This window comes from Camelina sativa, chromosome 10, assembly GCF_030686135.1.
Source record: "Camelina sativa cultivar CO46 ecotype springtype chromosome 10, ASM3068613v1".
NCBI lineage: Eukaryota > Viridiplantae > Streptophyta > Magnoliopsida > Brassicales > Brassicaceae > Camelina > Camelina sativa.
Genome location: NC_141889.1, coordinates 26753028 through 26778220, shown reverse-complemented (window position 1 = coordinate 26778220; position 25193 = coordinate 26753028). Strand labels below are relative to the sequence as shown.

The following is a 25193-nucleotide window of genomic DNA, read 5'->3' as shown; positions in this document are numbered from 1 at the left end:
ATTACTCAGGTTTATCAGGCTCAAAATGCAAACAAATGCTATTTTAAAATGGGAATTTTCTATATAACCATAATGATGATCATCTGTTAAATCTCAATACTATTTTCACAGGACACGATGATAATAATTACATTTAAAACGGGAGTTCTCTGTTGGGCTATACTCTTTAAATGTAATTATTAAAGCTCGATACTATTTCCCACGATGATGATAATTACATTGAAACCATTCATACGTGGAAGAGTTTTGATCGTTTCTTAAATGTTTGTTGGGATAAGACGAGGAGGATGCAGAGACGGACCCATTCTTGATTCTTTGGAACCATCTAAATCTTTCTAGTTGTATGGGCATGCGACGACTAGTGCGTTCTTTTAATGTTTTACAAGTGACCTATCGTTTACGGATTTGGCTTATTATTATTACACTTTTCTCAATGTGTCTTAAATAAGAACATATGGAGTGACTCGTGGCCATGGGATGCCACACTAGCTAGTATGATAAACTTCAACTACATTTTTTAAAATGTACTATTGATCTGCAAATTTTTTGGATAAACGACCATTTATTAAGAAAACGATTGATTTATCAGATCGTAAAACTGAAGATATGCGAAAAAAATAGATGCGATAATAAAGGAAGTTACGTTGTACATCTTCAACCACTACTACTACGTAATGGAAAAGTCTAGAAATAATTTTGTTATAGAGTATGAAGATGAAGATGCTCGACATTTAGAGAATGTGAAGATGCTCGACATGTGAGTATGTGACTATTATGTTTTCAAAACAAGAGATGGAAGCTAAAATTTAATTGTTCCACATTTTTGGGTTTTGTTTCTTTCTTAACTATTAGGTAGAAGAACATTTGTTTTCTACCGAATCCGTTAATACCTTCGTGGTTAAGAACGTCCACACTTTTAGAAATTCTACTTTTAAGAACTATGGGAACCAGAGGTAGAAAAAAAAATACATTTTGGTCGTGGAGTTGTATCAAATAAACATTATCGACTATATTATTTCACTAAACCAGATAGGAAGGCCAATACAAACCCCACAATGCCTTCAATAAACCAAAACCGAAACAACGCTAGATAAACCAACCATATTAGACCAGCCGGTCGAAAAAGGAACACAATAACTTAATACTTATACTCATCAGTGAAATATAAAAAGAAAACAACAAACAGGCTTCAACAATAACTACTTACTGATCTACATTTACAAAGAATAGAACTGGAATCGGAACGTGAAGAAACTAACAGAGCATTGCTTCAAAAGAACTCATTTTCCAAGTATCTGATTCTCTAATAGAAATGAAGCTAGAAGAAGGATCATTGTGTTCATTTACTAGCAAATTGGTTTTTCTATTTGCTGAACTAACCTTTTTCGTCCATTTGATTCAAGAATCTGTCTTTTCTTCTACGACAACTTGCTTTAAGGTCTTGGGATGTGCTTCGTTTGTCACTGGCAAGTCCACGAGCGTTTGTGGAGGAGAAAAGTACATATGCAGCGACATGATGCATATGATAATACCCAAGAAAAGCTGCAGGATTGTTACAGGTAAAGAATACAAATGAGGCAAATACAGGAAAGAAGATCCGATCCTACGATAAAATCTTATACAAACCTGCAGTGTCGGTTTGAAGCTGAAGAGGTATATGGATGCCACCATAGTAAGTAGCATCGCCATTGATGTAGAATAAACCTACAAGAAAAATGTAGATGTGGGTTTAAGAACAGATTTTTTATTTTCTTTGATTTTAACTTTCTTATGTTTGATAATGAAGAACACGAATGATCTTTTTACCTTCACAATATTGTCTGCATACTTCATTAACCAAGAGACCAGTAAGCCGGTTGATCCGAGATTCAGAACCACCATCCAAGTGGTGATGCTATACCCATCGAAGATACGTTGCCACCAAGGACCCTTTTCAAACCCGTGTCTGAAGTCATCTGCTATAAGCCGGGCAACGTTGAAAAGTGAACCAAACCTGGAGTCGAGTAAAGAAACAAAAGATACGATGATTGAGCCACAGACATCATTACCTAATGAAAAAGCTTCTAAGTTGAATAAGTAGAGTGACAATAAAACTCTTGGCATGAGAAAGTTTGATGAAGAAGAGATACCTACGTATACAACTGCAAGTTTTGCCAGTATAAGGTGTCGTTGTTTCTCTTCATCAGAAACTCAGTATAGATTCCAGCTAGCGCAGACAAACCAGCTGAAAGGATTCCCAGCAGATAACCTTGTATTGGTGCCGTGAATAAAGAATCACATGAAGCTTCTCCGCATCCCTTAACCTAAAACGAAATGACCAACTGAATGATTCAAATTTTGATGCCAGCTTAGCTTTTAAATTACCAGTACAAAACTAGTGTGCTGACTGCAAAGTAGAATAACATGAACATTTTGAAAAACAAAAGACTAAAAGTACTAAGATAAAAAGGAGAATATCATATGTAATTCAATGTGTATGCATCAGCACACCTGGCTGGTAGTTGTTCCAACAGCTAAAAGACCAATAGCCATCCACTGAAGTTTAGATAGTTTCCTTTTCAAAAATAACCTATAACAAGGACAGATAACGAATCAGTTAAGTGAATCCACAGAGAGAGCTCGGAGCAAAAAAGGATAGTATAGAGAAAGAGAAGACACACAAAACAAAAACAGATTACCTAAAGAGTATGCCAGTGGTCACAATCTTCAAATTACCCATAATCTGATAAGTGGATGTGTCCACATAAGTCAATGTAGCAAACTGCACATTGTTATGAACCAGATATATCAGAGAAGGAATAACAAATAAGCGAACGCTCTTCCAATCCGTAGTAATCCTTGAAGTAGTAGATGAAGATGTCCGCATCTCTCTCCAGAGAAACAAACCAGAAATGATCAGCTGCAGCAGAAAAAAGTAAACAAACTCAGCAGCTAAAATAAGACATGCAAAAAATCAAGTACCAGTCATATCAAGCTTTTAAGAGAAGAAGAAGAAGAAGAAGAAGAAGAGAAATACCTTAAAAACTTCAGCAAGAAAGGGAACAGTAGCGTAATCATACTTATAACCTCCATCGCTTTGAGAAAGAGTTGTTAATATCCCCTGTATCATAATAAGTGAGAGAAATGAAACAAAAACTTATATGTCCTCTTCGAATCTATTGAGTGAATAATGTAAAGAATGATGATCATGACTTGTATAGACTAAACTTCTTCAGCTACACAGATTGAACAGAATCAATCGAAGAAAATCACAAGCATAAAGTGAGACCGAATTGAATTTTTGGAAAACCTAGCCAAAGTAGAACGAAATGGTTCCTGAATCGTTAGAGTAACAATCAAACACTCGCAAGTATAAATCAGAATCCACTGGAGTATTGAATCTAAAGATCTAGCATGCCATTGCTCGAAACTGTGGAAACTAGCAAACATTACAGTCTAACCGACATGATCCAGAATTAGATTTGGCGAGACTAACACCACCGCTAACTCAAGATCTATAATAAACTCGACGAAATTCTAAGAATCCATGGAATGAAGAAACAAATCTGGATTCGATCATAAGAAGAAGAAGAAGAAGAAGACGGAGCAAAGAAGAAAGGAATTGGGAACCTGAGAGCTGGTGAGAATGGTGAGAAGTGCAGCAACAAAGTACCACGGAGTAGCCGCCATTGGTCTTCGTCTTCACTTCACACGACGAGCTCACTCATTTTGTATCTCTTCTTCTCAACTCTATACAATAAAATCACACGATTCGCATCGCATCACCGTCCGGCGTCAAGCTATTTCTTTCTCGCCAATTAAAAAGGTAAGTTGTTAATTGGGCTTTTGGGCTTCACTATTATCAAAATTATGGGCCTTAAGTTACATGGACAAGTGTGTCAAAACATTGATGAGCGTCAAATGCTGTCCCCAATGTTGTTCTACAACGAGATAAAAAGAGAGCTGCAGTTTCTGTTTTTAACTATTTGGTGTGACTTTCAGCACAAGTTCTTTGTTCTTGGATAAGCATTAAAAGTCATATTTTTACTATACAAAAACATCAGATTCACATAAGCTTTTAAGTTCTAACGCTTAGGTTCTATGGCTAAGGCAATATACATTCTAACAAGAATGAATTTGAGTTCACTTGGCTAACTGTAACTTGCAACTCACAAGTTGTTCTTATCAAACTCTACTCTTTCAGGGAACAGAGTATCGTCCCTGGAACTTCAGTCTTCCAACTCAGATAATCCATCTATTGAAGATTTTTACAAGGCTTTCTCTATTAAACCAAAACGGTGTCACTCGTACAGAACCTAGTGTAGTGACAATATTAGGATATGCGTCGTCTACTACTATTCACAAACTCACAAAGGTTTTGCAAAAGAAAACAGTTTTTTTGCACATACATTTTGTAAATCCCAATAATAGATGCGATAATAAAGAAAGTTACGTAGGACATCTTCAACCACTACTACTACGTAAATGGAAAAGTCTAGAAATAATTTTGTTATAGAGTATGAAGATGAAGATGCTTGAATGATAATTTGCTAAGTTTTATTTCTTGTTGTCAATTATAGGAAATAAATTATAGCTTCTTATTCTTTGGTCTTTAATTAATTAATTTTAATTTTCTGTTTTCAAAATAAGTGAAATGAATTTACAAACAGTTATTAATAAAATTATCATATTTTAATTAAAATTAAAACTCATTAACAATGTATATGTATCTGATCATAGATATCAAACTTTGGTTTGTCAATATATTAAAATTAGTTTTATAACAACTAACAGTATATAATATTGTTTGGTGAATTTTTTTATAAAGCATTTTCCTTTAATTAGTCTATGTAAAAAAGAAAAAATTTTGAGGGGAAAAACCTAAATAATAGGTTTTGTACTTTTTCTTTAAACATTGGCTACGAAAATAAAAGACTGGTTTCCCTGATATTTAGAGAAACCTAGATGTTGGTTTTTTTTGTTGTAGATCTTTCTTTATTAGACCTGATTGATAATATTCCCTCCGTTTCAAAATATATGATGTTTTAGTAGAAACATGCATATTAAGAAAAAATTACTTTCAAAAAGTTTAACCAATTATACCCAAGACTGCATAATATAAAATATAAAATTAATCTAAAAGTTGCATAGAAAGTTGGAAACATCCTATATTATGAAACAAAAATAATCCTCAAAACATCATATATTATGAAACGGAGGTAGTATGATTTAAATAAAAATCACTTATTGCCTATCAAATCTTTTGTTTGTCTCAACAAGTACTGCTAAATAAAAATGGTTGAATAAACATATAATGTTGGCCTGGGTTGGGTATATGCCTATTGTCGATGGTATATATTAGAGAGTGTTCATGTATGTAACATGCATGATATATACATTCGGATAGAGTATATTTAATCATCTGACTCTGATATGCTCAAAATTTACCCTAGAACTAACTTTCTCAAATTAAGAGATCATTGTAGTATTTAGGGATCAAATCACAAGAACTCTATATCACACACAATAGACCTATTAATCTTTTAATTATGCTAAATAAAAATATTAATTTAAAAACAATGCAAAAACAGAATTAAAAAGTGTTTGTAAATTCAGGAATTAAAAACGCTAGGTCTAGAAAAATTCTTAGGAATTTATGGAATATTAAATGAAACAGTAAATTAGGATTCAATCAATTAAAATCATATCTAGAACTCTAAACTCTTTTGTAAAATAATCAATTCTCACTGCAAATATTATCTAAATTTAAAACCATAAAATCTAAATCTCTTTGTAAAATTCAAGGTTAAAAATCAGCTTTAAAAAAAAAAGTTTAGATTGTTCACAAAATTACTAAATCAAATCTTTTTGCAAGAAGTAATTTTGCTCGGTTTTATCAGAAAAATCAATTATAGTCTCATATCAATTTATTTTCCTAGGTTATTAATACTAGGTTATCAATCAAAAATTAATATGAATAACAACCAAATATGAAGATCACAGAAGAATATGAACCCTAAAATAATAAATCTAATAAACTATAAGAACTCTGTAAAAAACCTTGAATCTAACAAACAAACTACTCAAACATATTCAATGAAGAACAAAACATCTTTTATGAATAATAAGCAATAGATATTAAAAAGTAAGAAGGGAGTTTATGAATCTTCTCTCTACAAAAGAATTCAGATCCAATTTTCCCAAAAGCTCTCAATATCTCTTCTCTCAAAAATGTTGCAGAATAAAACTTAGGTCTAAACAATGACCATAAAAATCCTATATATATTGTAAAACACGAATTGGGCCTTAATTGCTTATAAGGAAAACTTTGGCAATTTTTATAAATCTTCCCGAACTTGTGGGAAAACTTCTGATTTGGCTTGTGGAAGCTGCATCGATCGATGTTGTGGCTGCATCGGTCGATGCATACTCTTGAACTTGTCTCCCAGCTTCGTAGCTCAACCTTAATGTTCCAAATCTTCCTATTTAGCTCAATTATGTTCCAAATCTTCCTATTTAGCTCTATTATGTTCCATCTGTGCCAATGATGTATCTAATCCTATAAAGACTCAAAAACAACCTAGAAAACAAATCAAAAAACTCAAAAAGCATACTTATATCATGGTTAAAAACCAGAAAAACTATGATATATCAGACTCCTTTTGCACCAAATTTTGCACATTAATTGAGTGTCATAAAGTGATCTATTTGTTTCTACTTCCCGCTAAAGCATTCTGTAATATATAGCTTGCCTTGTTATAAGTAAAATTTTGAAACATTTTAATTTCCAATTATGTGTTTAAAATAGACGACATTTTAATTTCCAAATATGTGTACTATAGGCGTATATATAGTGTTTCTGCAACCGTACGTAACACATGCATCTCTTTTCAATAACCAACACAATGTTTTTCCCAATGGATATGATTGGTGGGCTCATGATATTTCTTTGATAAATAAGCCAAGTTTTCTCACACAAAGCGAATTAAAGATCAAAATAATAGTCTTATTTCCTTTGTTCTACGTAGCATATCCTACTCACACAGTTAGACGACTTTCTATTAGCACTGTTCATATATTAAAAGTTTTATCTCTAGGCTTCACTGAAGTATAGTAATTTATATGCCCGCCGTTTTTATCAATTATAAAAGGATAGTATATGCATATGAATTAGAAGGCTTATCTAAGAAAGGAAGCAATGCGTAATTTCTTTAGAATTAAGTATTAGTTGTCTGAATTGTAGAGTTTTCACTTGTATGCTTATCTCTCATTACAGTAAGAAAAGATCAAGAACAAATTATTAAAGATTTGGTTTTGTAATATGAAGTAAAATAGAATGTCTTTTCAGGAAATAAATAAAAATATGATAACAACAATATTTGGATAAGATTCATCATCCCTGGTTTATTTCTTATATTCCCTCTCCATCGGCCCACCTCTGCTTCGTAATTTGCTTTTCTATTCATACCAACTCTGACGTATAGTCTGAGTAGAAAGGGATCATACATTTTTTCTGGCTGGTATTCATAGTAAGGTAAGACATATTCACTAGATCTTGATCAAAATAATGATAGTTGTTGCGACTCATGTTGTAGAGACCGCCGAGGTTATGACTGCTCGCAATCGATACAACATCGTTACTTGGGAACCATACGGGTGTCAAACGGTTCTCTTACAACATTGGAATTTTCGCATCCTTCACATTCACCCAAGACTTTCCAAAACCCACGAATTAGATCCTTCTTCTCCGGTTTCTGAGTGGATTACACCTAGCTTTTCTTCATCATCGCCAATGTGTAGAGGATTATAATGATTCGATCAGATAGAAATTAAAAGGTTTTTTTTCTTTTTTTTTTGTATCTGATGAATTGGTTGATGATTTTCCCGTACGTATAGTGAAAGAGATACCATAACTTGTGAAGGACAAGGAGGAGACTAGGGGTCACAAGGTGTCCTTAATTTCTCCAGTTTGCGATTTATATTTTATGAAGAAGAAAAAAATAAGCATACAAATTTAAAATTCTCGGGAGTGATATTATTATGATTGGCCTAGCATGTAGTGTAGTGCACTCATTAATAAGTTAGTAGTCTAAATTTTTTAAAGAGTAAATTTGCTGGACTCAGATACAAAAACACAAACAACTTGTGCTTCTGAGGAGAGTATCGAACAAATTAAAATGTGAGTGTGTTAATAGGTTCCTTCTCTCCTCTTATATTCTAGCTATTTATGTAAACTTCTGATATATAGAAGAAAGATAAGTTGAACAAGGGAAAGAAAGAAAGAATGAAAGAATACAAAAAGGAAGCCGGGATGTGAAAATCGATCATTAGATACTCGGAAAATAAATTCTTTCAAATTCTTCAATTTTGTAGTGTAGAGTCAGGTTTTTAAAACTCCTTCTTCTGACCATCTTTTTCAATTTTTCATATTTTATTTACAAGAAAAATTGTAGTTTTTGCTTGAATGAAAAATATATGTCTCGTGCATGGCACGGGTCTAATATCAAGTGTACTATAAAATCAAGTCTTAAGAGCAAACCCAATGCACATACTCATTTGAGTGTCTCTATCTTTCAATAATCTATATAATAATAACAATCTGAATAAATGCCAACAACAGTTACGATTTTTCATCGTATCTTTTCATAAAATATTTTATTTTTTATTTTTTGACAGAAAATTACAACAATTGTGTCTTTCTAAAAAGTTGTATCTGTTAAATATAGAGTTGTGTCTCTTACAAACAGTTGTGTCTATTCAAATGTTCACATCTTTGAAATTTTATATATAAATGCTTTCTCATCATTGTATTCAAATTTTCTTTTTATTTGTATTAGTTAAAAGATAATTTGTTAGAAATGAAGTCTTATCACTCTTAGAAATTTATTGCAGTTTGATATATTTTATAACTTGTTGTAATATTTAACTATATTCATTCTCTAAATATACATGTTCAGAAATTATTAATTTAACAGTTGCGATTTTTTGTCGTACTTTTTCATAAAATATTTTATATTTTATTTTTGACAGAAAATTACAACAGTTATGTCTCTTTAAAAAGTTGCATCTGTTAAATGTAGAGTTGTGTATCTTACAAAAAGTTGCGTCTATTCAAAAGTTCACATTTTTAAAATTCTATATATAAATGACTTCTCATCATTGTATTCAAATTTTCTTTTTATTGTATTAGTTAAAAGAGAATTTGTTAGAAATGAAGTCTCATCACTCTGAGAAATTTATTGCAATTTGATATATTTTATGAATCGTAGTAATATTTAATTATATTCAATCTCTAAGTATACATGTTCATAAATTATTAATTTAACAGTTGCGATTTTTTGTCGTACTTTTTCATAAAATATTTTATGTTTTATTTTTGACAGAAAATTACAACAGCTGCGTCTCCCTAAAAAGTTGCATCTGTTAAATGTAGAGTTGTGCCTCTTACAAACAGTTGTGTCTATTCAAATGTTCACATCTTTAAAATTCTATATATAAATGACTTCTCATCATTCTATTCAAATTTTCTTTTTATTTGTATTAGTTAAAAGATAATTTGTTAGAAATGAAGTCTCATCACTCTGAGAAATTTATTGCAGTATGATATATTTTATGAATCGTAGTAATATTTAATTATATTCAATCTCTAAGTATACATGTTCATAAATTATTAATTTTAATATATTAAAATATATATTTTTTAGCTGTTTAATGAACCATTACAATATTGGTATATTTAATATTTAAGATCACACCACTTGGATAAACTCTCCATAAATTATTATTTCTTAGTTTTCAATAACTAAAATATATTTAAAAGAATTGTTGCAACCTTTTAATTATACCACAACAAATCATTGTTCCTTGAAACAATTTTTTTGTTTTATGTTGAATCTAAATAATTTAAATATTAATATCTAGCAATCTGAATAAATGCCAGCAAAAGTTGGGTTATTTCAATCGTACCTTTTGGATAATTTTCCAAAAAAAATATTTAAAAAAAATAAATTGTGTGTTTTACAAAAAGTTGTCATGTTCATTGTAACTGTTTTTTTGTAAAGTTGCAACTGTTTATTGTAAATTTGTGTTTATTCTAATATTCGTATTTTTCAAATCTATATATATTTGTCTGTTTGAACTGTTTTTATTTTTTTTGCCATGACACGAAATAATACATATAATAGCAATCCGAATAAATGCCACCAAAAGCTGTTTTTTCAATCATACCTTTTGGATAATTTCCAAAAACTTTATAAAAAAATTAATTGTGTGTTTTACAAAAAGTTGTGATGGTTCATTGTAACTGTTTTTTTTTTGTTGTAAAGTTGCAAGTATTCATTGTATAGTTGTATTTATTCGAATAAATCTATATATATATTTGTCTGTTGAACTGTTTTCATATTTTTGCCATGACATAAAATAATATAAAATTTTAATCTCAACAGTTTTTACAGCTTTCTAAATTATTCTCTAGCATTCATTCTTTAAAGGTAAAAAAATTCTTCCAATTCTTGATTTAACAAAAGATTTTTGGAATGATGAATCTAATTTATAACCTTTAGTTAATTCTAAATATAAAATTTAATGAAAATACGTAGAGTTTTTTTTTTTCAAGAGTTAGATGGATTATATACTGAGTTTTTGAATTTGAATTGTCAATATGATAATAAAGATGCCTTCTATTATAAAAATGTGTGAGTACACATCACCATAAGTGTCCCTCCTTCATGCAATCATCACATCAAGTGTCCTCCTTCATGCATTGCATGTAACACTTGTCTCCAACCTCTCTCTCTTTGTATTTGTCTCCTCCCTCTATAAATAGGAATCATGTAGATGAGAAAAATGTGTATGTGAGAAGTATTATTATCTCTCTAAATTTCTCTCTAGTTTCTCTCTAAAGTCCATACACTCATCTCTTTAGATCTCTTCTTTTTGATTTTCTTCTTAATAAACATCTTATTACCTCAAAGCTTATAATATAGTTCATAACACGTTATCAGCACGATGTCTTTACCGCTGGAGCTTTTACGAGGTAAGTAAGTTTATATTGTTTCAATCATGTTTATAGAACATAAATATTATAGACATTATGAATTTATGTTTTTTCCGGATTGACCGTCATAAGTTGTAGGCGTTCCCTCCTTTACGATCAAATCTATAGCTAAATCATATCTAGATAGATCGTTAGATATATGGTAGGCTCTGCCTCCTTCACGATCAAATAAAAGCTATGTCTTTTCTAGATAGACAGATCGCTATATATGGTAGGATTTGCCTCTTTTACGATCATATATAAAGCTATATAATATTTGGATTGATCATTTGATATAGTAGGTTTCGTCCTTCCATCACGATCTACCAAAAGGCTATGTCCTTTCCGGAAAGATCGGTTTTGTCTTTTGTACGATCAAATATAAGGCTATGTCATTTCTGGACTGATCGTTATACATATAGAGGTTCTGCCTCATTAATGATCAAATAAAAAGCTTTGTCTTTTCTGGATTCATCATGATATATGATAGGCTCTGCCTACTCTATGATCAAAGAAAAGTTATGTCTATTAAATTCTTATATATAAGGCTATAGCTCTTAATTTTATTTTCTGAATTTATATGTTTGTTTATTTAATTTTATTTATTCGTAAAAATAATTATATGTGTTATATAAGATTTAAAGACAATGAAATGTCTTTATAATCAAAAATATATTTCTCTTATGAGAATATATTAAGCACATGTCAATATATTTTAGACAGTGCAAAAAATAATTGGAAGGTCTAGATGAGTTAGTCTCTCGACTTCCAAAGACATCAGATTCATAATTATCGATGTCTTGTGTTCTCCAAAGTCTCAAATAAACTCATGGAGTTTCAAAGACATTTTGTCAGCGTAAAATTATTATATTGAGACTATAAATAAATATGGTATCGCATGTTCGACCATATTGGAGACATGCATGTGTATATGATTATATCATGCAAAATCAAAGATGGCAAAATAATAGTAAATATGAAATTTTCTTATGCTTCAAGTATAACATTACCGGTCAAGCCATCCCGGTCAATCAATGATATTAAAAAACATTGAGAATTATATAGAGAAACAAAAGTTCTTTTAAAAGTATTGCATGCCTCAATGAAGTTGTAAGCACTGCACTTCAACTCAGGTAACATCTAATTTATGTTTAATTTCTATTAGTTTATTTAAATTTCTATTTATTATTTATCGAGTCGATGGTTGTATACCTCCTCCTTAATTCTGTAGTAGGTTATGCCTCCAGAATCATACAGTGTTGGCCCAGTCACCATCCTTTTGGATTAACAAGCTCATTGTATATATATGATGGTTTGATTTCTTTAACAAATCCTAAAATTATTCCCCAAATATAACCGATCTAAAAATAAGATTGGTCAAAGGTGAATCGACATAAAAGTCATCATCTTGAGAGGGGGTAATACTAATCTCACATCTTATAAGGATCTAAGATAATAGACATAACCGAAATGGGTATGTTATTGATCCTAAAGTGGGATTCAGTACGAGATGAATGAACTTCAAGAGTTATCATCTCGAGGGGGAGAATTAAAGAAATCCCACATCGACAATAAGTCGATAAACCTTGGTGAATTTGACACCCCTTAGCGATATAACTTTGGTGAAGCCATATCCTTTGGTTTATCACATATATATGTCACATGTGATAAAGTGGAACATCCATGATGTTCCCTCTTGAAATGAGCTATAATGAATCGTTCATAGCGCAACCCTAAGAGATTGCAAAACGGTTCTTGATGATTTAATCTCTATGTCAAAACATGGAACATGCATTTTTTCATGTAGCCAATATTATATATGAAGCCAACATTTTATAAAGAAATATATCTCCCATGTTATGTATTCATGGTTAGAGATCAAATATTTCTCATTTTGAATCTTATGGGTATGTGATATATATTTTAAAATGCTCCTCCATACCGCATAAAAATATCATCCACAGAGCATGAAATATATAGATGCGGGAGATGAGTCTCCGCTCTAATAATGTTAAAACCATCTTATGAGAGATGTGCTTATTGCAAGATTTGCATATCAACATGTTGGATGATAAAGATCCAATCACTATGGGGAAATCATAGAATAGTTTGGATATTTGAACAAATGAATATAATGAATATGAACTTGATAGTTCAAAAGTTCAAAAGACCAATATTCAAAATGTGTACTGCAAAGCAAAAAGCTGATGGATGAGATTTCATATTGATCCTCGCTTAAATGAATATGAACTTGTAGTTCTTAGAAATCTCACATCCCAGCTAGAAATACTCCAATAAAATATGTCTCTAACGGATGACATACTAAGTCTATGACATATAAGAAACGTGATAGACTACTTTGGTTCCTAAGATAAATAAAATCCTCGAAAAGAAAAATGAGCAAATTAAAAAGAGGATTATACTCTCAAAAGAGGAGCAAATGAACTCCTAATGAGGAGTAGATAGACCTTTAAGAAGAGCTAATAGACTCCCAGAGAAAAGCACATAGACTCCTAAAGAGGAGCAAGATACTTCTCAAGAAGAGTAGAGAAACCGAGTGATATGGTTAATAACAAAATCAGGTACCTGTATAAAATCTTTTATATAATGATTAAAGAGATCTCGATTAACCATGTCATCACGGGAAATATGGAACCAAAGACATAATGTCGACAATAAAAATATTATATCGCGCAATGTGATTAATGAGGATCATAATTCTCCGCTCTGTGAGCGTATAGAGATATATATTGGCCAATAAAGAGGTAATCAAATATATATTAAACTCATATGAAAGACGAGTAATTTTTGGACTAGTGGTCCAAGCATCAAAAATGTATAATGATTTATAACAAAATGGTGTGTCGCGCCATGTTTTGTTAAAATACCTTATCAAACAAAATGGATGCTATATGAATGACTTGAAATATGCCTCATGGGATGCTTGAAGAGCTAATCCCGAAAGATATATGATATCATAATTATGTTCTCGAGAACTCATTGATGATCATCAAAACCCTTAAAGGTTTGAAAAAAAAAAGATCTTGGAAACATATTTCGAAATAGATGTTATAATAATCACTTCTAATAGAAGTCAAATATATATATATATATAGTCATATAAAATCATATATAAATACTGACGAGCATTTATATATTTTGTGAATTGTGCATAGCATTTTCTACTAATCTCTTTGCAGCATATAACTCATTCTCTATGAGTAGATTTTGAGATGAGTTAAAACATATCTTCTATTGCAAAGGTATGATTAACTTGGGTTTATTATATTTTGGAACCCCCCAAGTTTGGTTTAGTTGGTTTTGCAGATGGAAGATTTATATCGGATCAATACAAAGATATATCGCAAAACAACAACTTCACACAGAGGGTTTGATCGACATCAACTAGTTAATGCTTGTTGAGACCCGTTAGCAGGAAGCAACCAAGATAGTCACCAAAGCCAACAACACTGTTTGAAGACTATATTGCATATGTCGTCCAATTCAAAGGAAGTTACACCAAGAGCGACAAAACAAGACATATTCCTCTCTTACGGCCAAGAATTTGATAATAATAAAGAAGTTGATAGCCAATACATCAGCTCAAGTAACAATGTAGCAGATGTACTTACAAAGGTGCTTCTTGCTACTTCATTTAGATCAAAATGCATTTATTGAAGATGATACTTCCAGGGGGAGAATATGATGATTCGCGTGGCTGCACTCTTTTTCCCTTATCATGGTTTTTATCCCACTGGGTTTTCCATGACAAGGTTTTTAACGAGGCAGCAAATAACACACAAAAGATCGACCTCAAATGAGAATGTCAATGATGAAGAGAACAAGACTCGTATGTTCCAGGTGGAGATTGCATCACTATTCGTTGAAAACTACGAAGCATATTTACAAAATCATTTCCTACTTCAACATTGAAAAAGCATATTCATAGTATTGGAATGCGGCATCTACGAGATCTGTGAAGTTTTTTCGAGAGGGAGTTTACACTACTGTACTCTTTTTCCCTTGTCATGGTTTTTATCCCATTGGGTTTTTCCATGATGAGGTTTTTAATGAGGCATTATGTAACTCATCACTGGTGATGGATACTCAAGGGGGAGTGTTATAAAAATGTGTGAGTACACATCACCACAAGTGTCCCTCCTTCATGCAATCTATCATACCAAGTGTCCTCCTTCATGCATTGCATGTAACACTTGTCTCCAACCTCTATATCCATGTATTTGTCTCCTCCCTCTATAAATAGGAATCATGTAGATGAGAAAAATGTGTATGTGAGAAGTATTATTATCTCTCTAAATTTCTCTCTAGTTTCTCTCTAGCTTCTCTCTAAAGTCCATACACTCATCTCTTTAGATCTCTTCTTTTTGATTCTCTTCTTAATAAACATCTTATTACCTCAAAGCTTATAATATAGTTCATAACACCTTCTATTTAAAAGTAGTTTATATGGGTTATTAAGTATAGTTTATACGTAGTACCTTTTCGTAAAATTTTTGTTTTTATTTGTTGTTTTTTTTTAAATATTCAAACGGTTGTATCTGTTTGATATATCATGGTTTTACGGTTTTTAACCATGATATAAGTGTGCTTTTTGAGTCTTTTGATTTGTTTCTAGGTTGTTTTTGAGTCTTTACAGGTTATCTAGGATTTTGGCACGGATGGAGCAATATGGAACAATTTGGATCATTTGGGAGCATTTTAGCAAAGAAATCAACTTGGAGTCGGATCAGAGTCGGAGCATCGATCGACACCAACAAAGGTGGCATCGATCGACACTACTGTTTACCCGACGAGAGAGCAAGAATTGGAAGTTTTACAATATTGCCCAAAGTCTTCTCTAATTGCAACATAAGCCACTGGACGTGTTTTAGGATGTATATATAGTATTTTTAGGTTTTTACAAACCCTTAAGTTGTATTCTATCAAGTTTTATTTTTTCTGCAACCCTGTGAGATTTTGGAGAGCTTTGGAGAGAGAGATCTGCTTTGTAGAGAAAAATTCTTGAACTCCCTTTACTCTTTTAATTTCAATTGCTTATTATTCAGAATTATGTTTTGTTCTTCATTGAATATGTCTGAGTAGTTTGCTTGTTAGGTTCAGGGTTTTTTCATAAGGTTTTTATGAATTATTTGATCTGATTATTTAGGATTCAATATCTTTCTAGATCTTCATCTTAGGTTGTTCTTCACATTAATTCTTGATTGATCACCTAGAATTAATACTTTAGGAAAATAAATTGATATGAGAATATAATTGTTTTCCTGATAAAACCTTTTGATGAGCAAAATTATTTCTTGCAAAGAGATTTGATTTAATAATTTTGTGAACAAGTTAAACCTGATTTTATTGCTGATTTTTAACCTAGAATTTTACAAAGAGATTTGGATTTTCTGGTTTCAAATTTAGATATTATTTGCAGTGAGAACTGATTTAATTTACAAAAGTGTTTAGAGTTCTAGATCTGTTCTTAATTGCTTGAATCCTATTTATTTATTGATTTAATATTTTATAATTTCCTGAGAAATTCCCTAGGCCTAGCTTTTTAATCTTCTGAATTTACAACAGTTTTTCTTTAATATTTTGCATTGTTATTTCTCTTTTAATTTAACATGTTTAGCATAATTATAAAACTCTACAATTTATTGTGTAATCTAGAGTCCTTGTGGAATTCGACCCCTAAGTACTGCATTGACCTCTTAATTTGAGAGAGTAGCTCTAGGGTTTAATTTGAGCAGATCAAATTTTGGCGCCGTTGCCGGGGACTCTTTGATCTACCATTAGATTTGAGTTTTTAATTTCGTCTAAATTTTTCTTTTTATTTTCTACTTACACGTTTTGGTTTTTCTTATCTTTGGTGTTTCAGGTGCATGCCTCCTAGACCTCACACAAGGAGCAACAAGTCTGGTCCTACTGTGAATCTTTCAAACAAAGAGTTGGGAAAACTTGAGCGTGAGAACCGAAAAGCAGCCAAATCCTTGAAGATGGTTAACATAATCATTCTGATACGAGATGAGGATGGTGCCTTGAGGGATCAAGAGGGCCACTTGCGCAATGAGCAAGGCCAAAAGATTGATGCAAAAGGCAATGTGATTGTCGAACCTGTTGTCAACGAACATGCTGTCGTGAACCAGCAAGCTGGTGTCGTTGAGGAGCCAAAACTTGGTGTCGATCGACACCAACCTGAGGGTGTCGATCGACACCCACCTGCAGCAGACGGACATGGAGCTGCCAACCACGTCCAGAACCTAGTTCGAAGACAGGATCAAAACCGGGATCTGATCAGGACCATTGCTGACTACAACTGGGCTGATCTGGTGTATGAGAACCGGCCCGCAATTGTTCCTCATCCATTCCAGAGGAATGATTTTGAGTTGAAGCCTGCCTACTTTCAACTAGTTGGGCAGAGACCTTTTTCTGCCTTGCCCAATGAGAAGCCCTTGGACCACATTGAACATTTTGAGGATCTGGTGACTAGTATCAAGGCTAATGGGGTGTCTGAGAACTACATATTCTGCAAACTCTTCCCTTACTCACTTGTAGGAGAGGCATCTCTGTGGTTGAAACAGTTGCCAGCTAGATCATTGACAAATTGGCGTGATGTCAAGGTGGCCTTCCTCAACTACTTCTATGATGATGCAATGTCAGATGAGTTGAGAATCAAGCTGTCCTCTTTCAAGCAAAGACCAGATGAAGCTTTCAAAGCAGCTTGGGTGAGATTCAAGGCTTACCAAAGGGACTGTCCACACCATGGTTTCTCAAGGGTTCAATTGCTAAGTATCTTCTTCAGAGGGTGTGACTGGGAGTATCAATTGGCTTTAGATGCTTCAAGTCATGGGAATTTCAAGACAAGACTTCCAGAAGATGCTGAATGTTTGATTGAGAACTTAACTGCCAACAATAGTACTAAGAGAGCAGATGCTGAAAGGAAAAGATTACATGGAGGATATGATTCAAACCAGTTAGCTTCTGTTAATGCTAAGCTAGATTCAATGCATAATCTCCTTGTGGGTAAGAAATCTGTTCACTTTGCTGCTGAAGTTGAGACATATGAGCCAGAACTTGATCAAGGAAATCATGAGGAAGAGGAGGTGAACTATGTCTATGGGAACCAAGGACAACAGTTTGGAAATCAGCAAGGCAGTAGACCTTACAGTGGAAACAGCCAGCGCAGTAACTTTGAGGGCAACTCTTCTGGTTTCACACCCAAACATGAATATCAAAAGCAGCAACAAAACAGTGGATACACAAGGACTTATGGCAACAATTCATATCAATCTCCTCCTCCAAAAACAGCTGAAAGTAGTAAGATGGAAGCTATGTTTGAGCAGATTTTGCAAGGTCAGGAGCAAATGACAGTGACTTTCAATGGGAAGCTTGACAATGTCTACACTGAGCTTAATGGCAAGTTTGAAGCTTTGAACATTCATGTCAATAAGCTGGAGAATCAGGTTGCGCAGACTGCTGGGTCTGTGAAAAAGCAAGAAGGTTATCTCCCTTCAAGAACTGAATCCAACCCTAAACATTCATGCAATGCAGTCACATTGAGAAGTGGCAAACAACTCCATTCTATACCCCAAAAGAATCAAACTGATGATCTACAGGAGTTGATTGATATAGAAGACGTAGAAGATGTTTCTGCTGAGCCAGTGTCGACCGACATTACTGAGCATCGATCGACACCTAAGTCACCCGAAGCCGCGAGCAAAATACAAGATGATGGTGTCGATCGACACCACCTGGGGATCGATCGACACCCTACACGAACAGAACCTGAAATCGTGAAGTCTTCTACTCCAGTTGCAGAAAGAGTCTACACACCTAAGGTTCCATTCCCCAAGAATCCAAGGAAGTCTAAACAAGAGCTAGATGATGCTAAGTGCAAGGCTATGATGGATAAGCTTATTCTTGAGTTACCTTTGGTTGATGCTGTCAAGACTTCTCCAATGCTTAGAAGATATGTCAAGAGGATGGTGACTAAGGATTTCAATGCTGAGCAGGGAGTTATGATGATATCAGCCCAAGTCAGTGCCATCATTCAGAACAAGATCCCAGAAAAATTCCTGATCCAGGGAGCTTTGTTCTTGATTGTACTATCTTCACTGACAGATTTGCTAGATCTTTGTGTGATCTTGGTTCTATTGTCAACCTAATGCCAAGATCAGTAGCACTCAGCCTGGGAATGACAGACTTCCAGCCTACTAAGCTCACTCTCATCCTTGCTGACCGGTCCGTTCGTATCCCAGATGGTGTCCTTGAAGATGTTCCAATTAAGATTGGTGAATGCTTGATACCTACTGATTTTGTGGTGTTAAAGTATGAGGAAGAACCCAAGGACCCTCTTATTCTGGGAAGATCATTCTTAGCCACTGCTGGAGCAATAATTGATGTCAAGAAGGGTCAAATTGGTCTCAATATTGGTGATCTACAAATGCGTTTTGACATGGAGAAGCTGGTTAAGAGGCCAACAATTGATGGACATACATTCTATGTGGACACATTTTCTAATCTGGCGGAAGAGATATTCGAGGAACTACATCATGAGGATCCTTTAGAGAGAGCATTGGTTGCTTCTGCTGAAGAGGCTGAGCATCTAGATGACATTGCTGCTGGGTATGTCAAGATAATTGATGCTAATGAACAAGTGAAGAAGCTGGTTGCACAAGAGGAATTGGTTTGTACTTCTTCACAAGCTGCAAAATTTTCTGATTGGAGTCTCGAGAAAGCTCCAAAGCTTGATCTCAAGCCATTTCCTGCAGGTTTAAGGTATGCATTTCTAGGTGAGAACTCTTCTTATCCTGTTATTGTTAGTGCTTCCTTGAACAATGCAGAGCTCACTTTACTGCTAAGCAAGCTGCGCAAGTTTCGCAAAGCTCTTGGCTATTTTCTTGATGATATTGCAGGAATCTCTCCAGACTTGTGTATGCATAGGATTCGTCTTGAGGAAGGAGCTAAGACATCTATTGAGCATCAGAGAAGGCTAAATCCAAATTTGCAAGATGTTGTCAAGAAAGAGATCATGAAGCTGCTGAATGCTGGGATCATCTATCCAATATCTGACATCAATTGGGTTAGTCCGGTGCATGCTGTTCCTAAAAAAGGTGGAGTAACAGTGGTGAAGAATGACAAGAATGAGCTGATCCCTACAAGGACAATTACTGGTCATCGGATGTGCATCGACTATAGGAACCTGAATGCTGCAACAAGGAAAGATCACTTCCCGCTCCCATTCATTGATCATATGCTGGAGAGGTTAGCTAATCATCCATACTATTGCTTTTTGGATGGTTACTCAGGGTTCTTCCAGATCCCAATTCATCCTGATGATCAAGAGAAGACCACCTTTACTTGTCCCTATGGTACCTTCGCTTACCGCAGAATGCCTTTTGGTCTCTATAATGCTCATGCAACATTTCAGAGATGCATGATGTCTATCTTCACTGATATGATTAAAGATTATATGGAGGTGTTCATGGATGATTTTTCAGTTTATGGATCTTCATTCAGGCTGTTTGGATAATCTCTGTAAAGTGCTAGCAAGGTGTGAAGAGAAGCATTTGGTGCTTAACTGGGAAAAATGTCATTTTATGGTTAGAGATGGCATAGTGCTAGGCCACAGAGTTTCAGAAGCTGGAATAGAAGTTGACCACGCTAAGATAGAAGTGATGACAAGTCTTCAACTACCAGAGAATGTGAAGGCAGTTAGAAGCTTCCTTGGACATGCAGGGTTCTATAGGCGTTTTATCAAGGATTTCAGCAAGATAGCAAGACCACTTTCTGCTTTGTTGTGTAAAGATGTCAAGTTTGAATTCACTGATGAATGCCGCATAGCCTTTGAGAGGATTAAGCAGGAGCTTGTGAGTGCACCTATTGTTCAGCCACCAAATTGGGATCTTCCATTTGAAGTGATGTGTGATGCTAGTGACTTTACAGTGGGAGCAGTGCTGGGACAAAGGAAAGATAAGAAGCTTCATGCAATTTACTATGCAAGCAGGACACTTGATGAGACACAAAGAAATTATGCAACAACAGAGAAGGAGTTGTTGGCTGTGGTGTTTGCTTTTGAGAAGTTTCGGTCTTATCTGGTTGGCTCAAAAGTCATTGTTCATACTGATCATGCTGCATTAAGGTACTTAATGCAGAAGAAGGATGCTAAGCCTAGACTTTTGAGATGGATTCTTCTTTTACAAGAGTTTGACATTGAAGTGAGGGATAAGAAAGGGATAGAGAATGGTGTTGCTGATCACTTGTCCAGGATTAAGATTGATGATGATGTCCCAATTCGTGATTGCCTACCTGAAGAGCATGTTTATTTTGTGGATACAGGATTTTGGACTGCTGACTCGAAGTGTCTGGTTTCGGATTCACATGGTGTCGATCGACACCACATGAGCATCAATCGACACCCTTTGTTTCCCAAAAAAGATTGGCCGAATGATGGAGATTTAGCTGTTGTGGCTAGCTCCAATGAACCTTGGTATGCTGATATTGCCAATTATCTTGCTGCAGAGGTAGAACCTGAAAAATTCACAGGCTATCATAAGAAGAGGTTTTTGAGAGAGCTTAGGAGATATTATTGGGATAAGCCTTATTTGTACAAGCATTGCAGTGATGGTTTTTACAGAAGATGTCTTGCTGAGACTGAAGTTCCTGATGTTCTATTCCACTGTCATGGGTCAGATTATGCCGGACACTTTGCTACTTTCAAGACAGTGTCTAAGATTCTACAAGCTGGGTTTTGGTGGCCAACAATGTTCAAGGATGCTAATGAGTTTGTCTCTAGATGTGATGCTTGTCAGCGGAAAGGTCAGATTAGTAAGAGGCATGAGATGCCACAAAACTTTATCCTTGAGGTTGAAGTTTTTGATTGTTGGGGCATAGACTTTATGGGACCTTTCCCTTCTTCTTACAAGAATCAATACATCTTAGTGGCTGTTGATTATGTCTCCAAGTGGGTCGAAGCAATTGCAAGTCCAAAGAATGATTCTGCTGTGGTTATTAAGCTGTTTAAGACCATTATCTTTCCGCGGTTTGGAGTTCCTAGAATTGTCATCAGTGATGGAGGTAAGCACTTTATCAATAAAGTGTTTGAGAAGCTGCTGAAAAAGTATGGTGTTCAACATAGAGTAGATAGTCCATATCATCCGCAAACTAGTGGACAAGTTGAGGTTTCCAACAGGCAGATTAAAGAGATTCTAGAGAAAACAGTGGGTGTAACAGGGAAGGATTGGGCTGCAAAGCTTGATGATGCACTTTGGGCATATAGAACTGCTTATAAAACACCACTTGGCACTACACCTTTTCATCTGCTTTATGGGAAAGCATGTCATCTTCTAGTGGAGTTAGAGCACAAAGCAGCATGGGCAGTTAAATTGATGAATTTTGATGTCAAGACAGCTTCAGAGAGAAGATTGGTACAATTGAATGAGTTGGATCAGTTGAGATTTCATGCATTTGAGAAGTCAAAGCTGTACAAGGAGAGAACTAAGGCCTATCATGATAAGAAGATCATCTCCAGACACTTTGAGCCTAATGACCTGGTACTCCTTTATAACTCTCGCTTGAAGTTGTTTCCTGGAAAGCTGCGTTCTCGCTGGTCTGGTCTTTTTACTGTTCAAGAAGTCAGACCATATGGAGCTATTGTGCTGTTGAACTCCAAAGGGGAGAAATTCACTGTTAATGGTCAAAGGGTGAAACACTATTGGGCGAAAGCTGAGATACCAGACGGACACATTGTGCGTTTGGATGATGCACCCTCTTCCTAATCCGCTGCCAAGTCAAGCTAATGACTTAAAACAAGCGCTGAGTGGGAGGCAACCCACTGGTAGGAATTAATTATTTTTGCATTTTTGCTTTAGGATTACTAACATATTAATTTTTGGTTTTGAGTTTCCATTGTTTCAGAAAAAAAAGAAGAAGAAAAAAAAAATGTTTGCTGGGAAAGTCTCTAGAACCATTGATTAGAGTATGGCATCGACCGACACCACCTGGGTGTCGGTCGACACTATTATGGACCAGAGACGAGAAAACGGGCCATCGGGTTTGATTTTGCTGGGTTTTTGGCTTACTGGGCTTTGAATGAAGTTGGGCCGGACCAAATAAAACTAGCGTCGACCGATACCACTTACTGGGCATCGATCGATACCATTGAAAAGGAGGGACTTGCGACTAAAACCCTCACGCCGTCTCACTTGTTCTTCTTTCCTCCAAACCAATGAGAAACTTCAAAGCCTCTTAACTCTCTCGATTTTGATCCGTTTTGAGTGATTCCAAGTGCTAACTCACTCGATTTTCTCTCCTCTATCTGGATCCAGTGTCAATTTGGTGTTTCGGAGTGATGGCCCCCAACAAAAAGCCGTGAACCGACGACCACGAAGCTTCATCCTCTCGCTCAACTCGCCAGACCAACCGCCGTCCGCCTCCATCAGCTCCGGCGCCGACAGCTCCGCCTCCATCAGCTCCGGCGCCGACAGCTCCGCCTCCACGACCTCCGACGAGAGCTTCCACGAATTTACCTGACCTGTCTCTTCCATCCCCTATCAATTCTCAGTTCCCATGGCCAAAAGCAGAGATTCAACCAATTCCAACTGAGAGAGAATGGCCCAATAACAAGCTTGCTGAGCTTGGAAAGCCTGAATTCATCAATAGGCCAGTGGGTGTTTGGGGAGATTATGAGACAATGCTCTACAATGCATGGCTGGAAGTTGAGATTGAGCCTACAAGGTTTGTTGATCCTGCACTTCTTCGTAGAATGGGAATTTATGATGAGGTTTTGGATGTGCTGTATAAAATGTCTATGGGAACCATCTGTACTAGGCAGTATGATTTGTATCCAGACTTAGTGCGATAATTCATGGCAACTGTTAGGATTACTTATCAGAATGAGCAGGCACCAATGGCAAGAGACGGTGAACTGCATTTCTTCATTAACGGAGTGCCTTATGGTATCACTTTTGCTCATCTTTGTGATGTATTTGGTTGGGTCCGTTGGTATCAAAAAGTTGCTTTGCCCACGCATTATGAGGATCTCTCTCCTTTGTGGTCTTACATAGGTCTTGGTAAGTATGATTCCAAGAAGATGCTTCAATCAGAGGTCCACCATCCTGTACTCAGGTATATCCTTAGAGCTGTTGCTACCACTTTTCAGTGTAAGATGGAGCCTAACAAGATGAGAGCAGCAGAGCTCTACTTTTTGAGCTGTGGTGTTGGCGGCATGATCCCTTCTATGTCTATTGCTGAGCGTCGTGACCCTATGCTCCTCAAATTTGGGGCTGTTTTTGCACACTACTTGGTTGATCTGCAGACCAAGCCATTTCTGGGTACTGACACTAAGAAAGAGGCTGTGGGGGAGCCTTATTACTGCTATTCTTCAGTTCAAGAGTATTCCTACTGATGGTTATAGCGTTGTCACTAAGAGACATCTTATGGATAAGCAGTATTTGAGGAGTGCACATTGGCTGAAACTGGGTTTGTTGTGGAGATTTGTTGATGACACAGGAGAGCACTTTATTCGCCTTCCGCGACCTGATCTTACTACCATTGGTGATGATCCAGAGAAGTTACGTTTTCTTCCTTCTGCTGATGACTTGGTTGCTTGTCCTCCGTCCCGTCGCCATCGCACTCTGCGGAATACTACCGCTGCTGCACCTGCTGCTAACCCTGCTGGGGGTTTTGAGTTTGGTTCTTCTTCTGGGATCGCGGCACTTGAGTTCCCAGAGCCGCCAGAGGATCCTGCCACTATGGAACAGGGAGCTCATCAGACATATGTGGTTTCCACTTTGCGTGCCATCTGGAATGGCATGGCTCGTTTTTCTCAGTGTGGCTGCATTCGTCCTACTAGGCGCAGATCACCTTCGCCATCTTTCCCTGACACTGATCCCGTCTCTGATGATGATGATGTTTCTGCTGAGTTTTAGCTTTGATCATGGTTTTCATTTTCTATTCTCTTTTTAGGATTGTGTCATTTTTATTCTTGCTTTGAGTCAGTTTGTGTTTGAGATTTGTTTGAACTTATGAATTATCTATCTATCATGTTGCTTTTAACCTGTGTTTGTGTTTGAGTGCTTCTTAACAGAATTAACATCAAAGGATTGATCCAGAAACACATGAACAAAACTAACTGCAACTAACAAGGAGTTTCGGCCAAGATTTCACCATTCGC

At 35.3% G+C, this 25193-nt stretch overlaps 1 protein-coding gene and 1 pseudogene across 2 annotated transcripts; both read right to left on the bottom strand.

Moving 5' to 3' along the window:
- Positions 1 to 984: 984 nt before the first annotated feature.
- Positions 985 to 3783, bottom strand: LOC104730445 (CMP-sialic acid transporter 1). Of its 2 annotated transcripts, none has more exons than XR_015568559.1 (8): positions 3610 to 3783; positions 3017 to 3100; positions 2679 to 2899; positions 2491 to 2569; positions 2130 to 2303; positions 1807 to 1993; positions 1627 to 1704; positions 985 to 1542 (listed from the first exon to the last, which is right to left on the bottom strand). XR_015568559.1 is itself a non-coding variant. In XM_010437823.3 (8 exons), the coding sequence occupies exons 1-8, from the start codon at positions 3667 to 3669 to the stop codon at positions 1399 to 1401; spliced, it is 1023 nt and encodes a 340-aa protein (XP_010436125.1). In that variant the 5' UTR covers positions 3670 to 3782; the 3' UTR covers positions 985 to 1398. The 2 variants fall into 2 exon arrangements, 1 of the variants encoding a protein (XP_010436125.1); XM_010437823.3 differs by having other exon boundaries at positions 2134 to 2303; positions 3610 to 3782.
- A 13905-nt stretch (positions 3784 to 17688) lies between these two features.
- Positions 17689 to 17789, bottom strand: LOC147937428 (small nucleolar RNA R71; annotated as a pseudogene).
- Positions 17790 to 25193: the final 7404 nt, after the last annotated feature.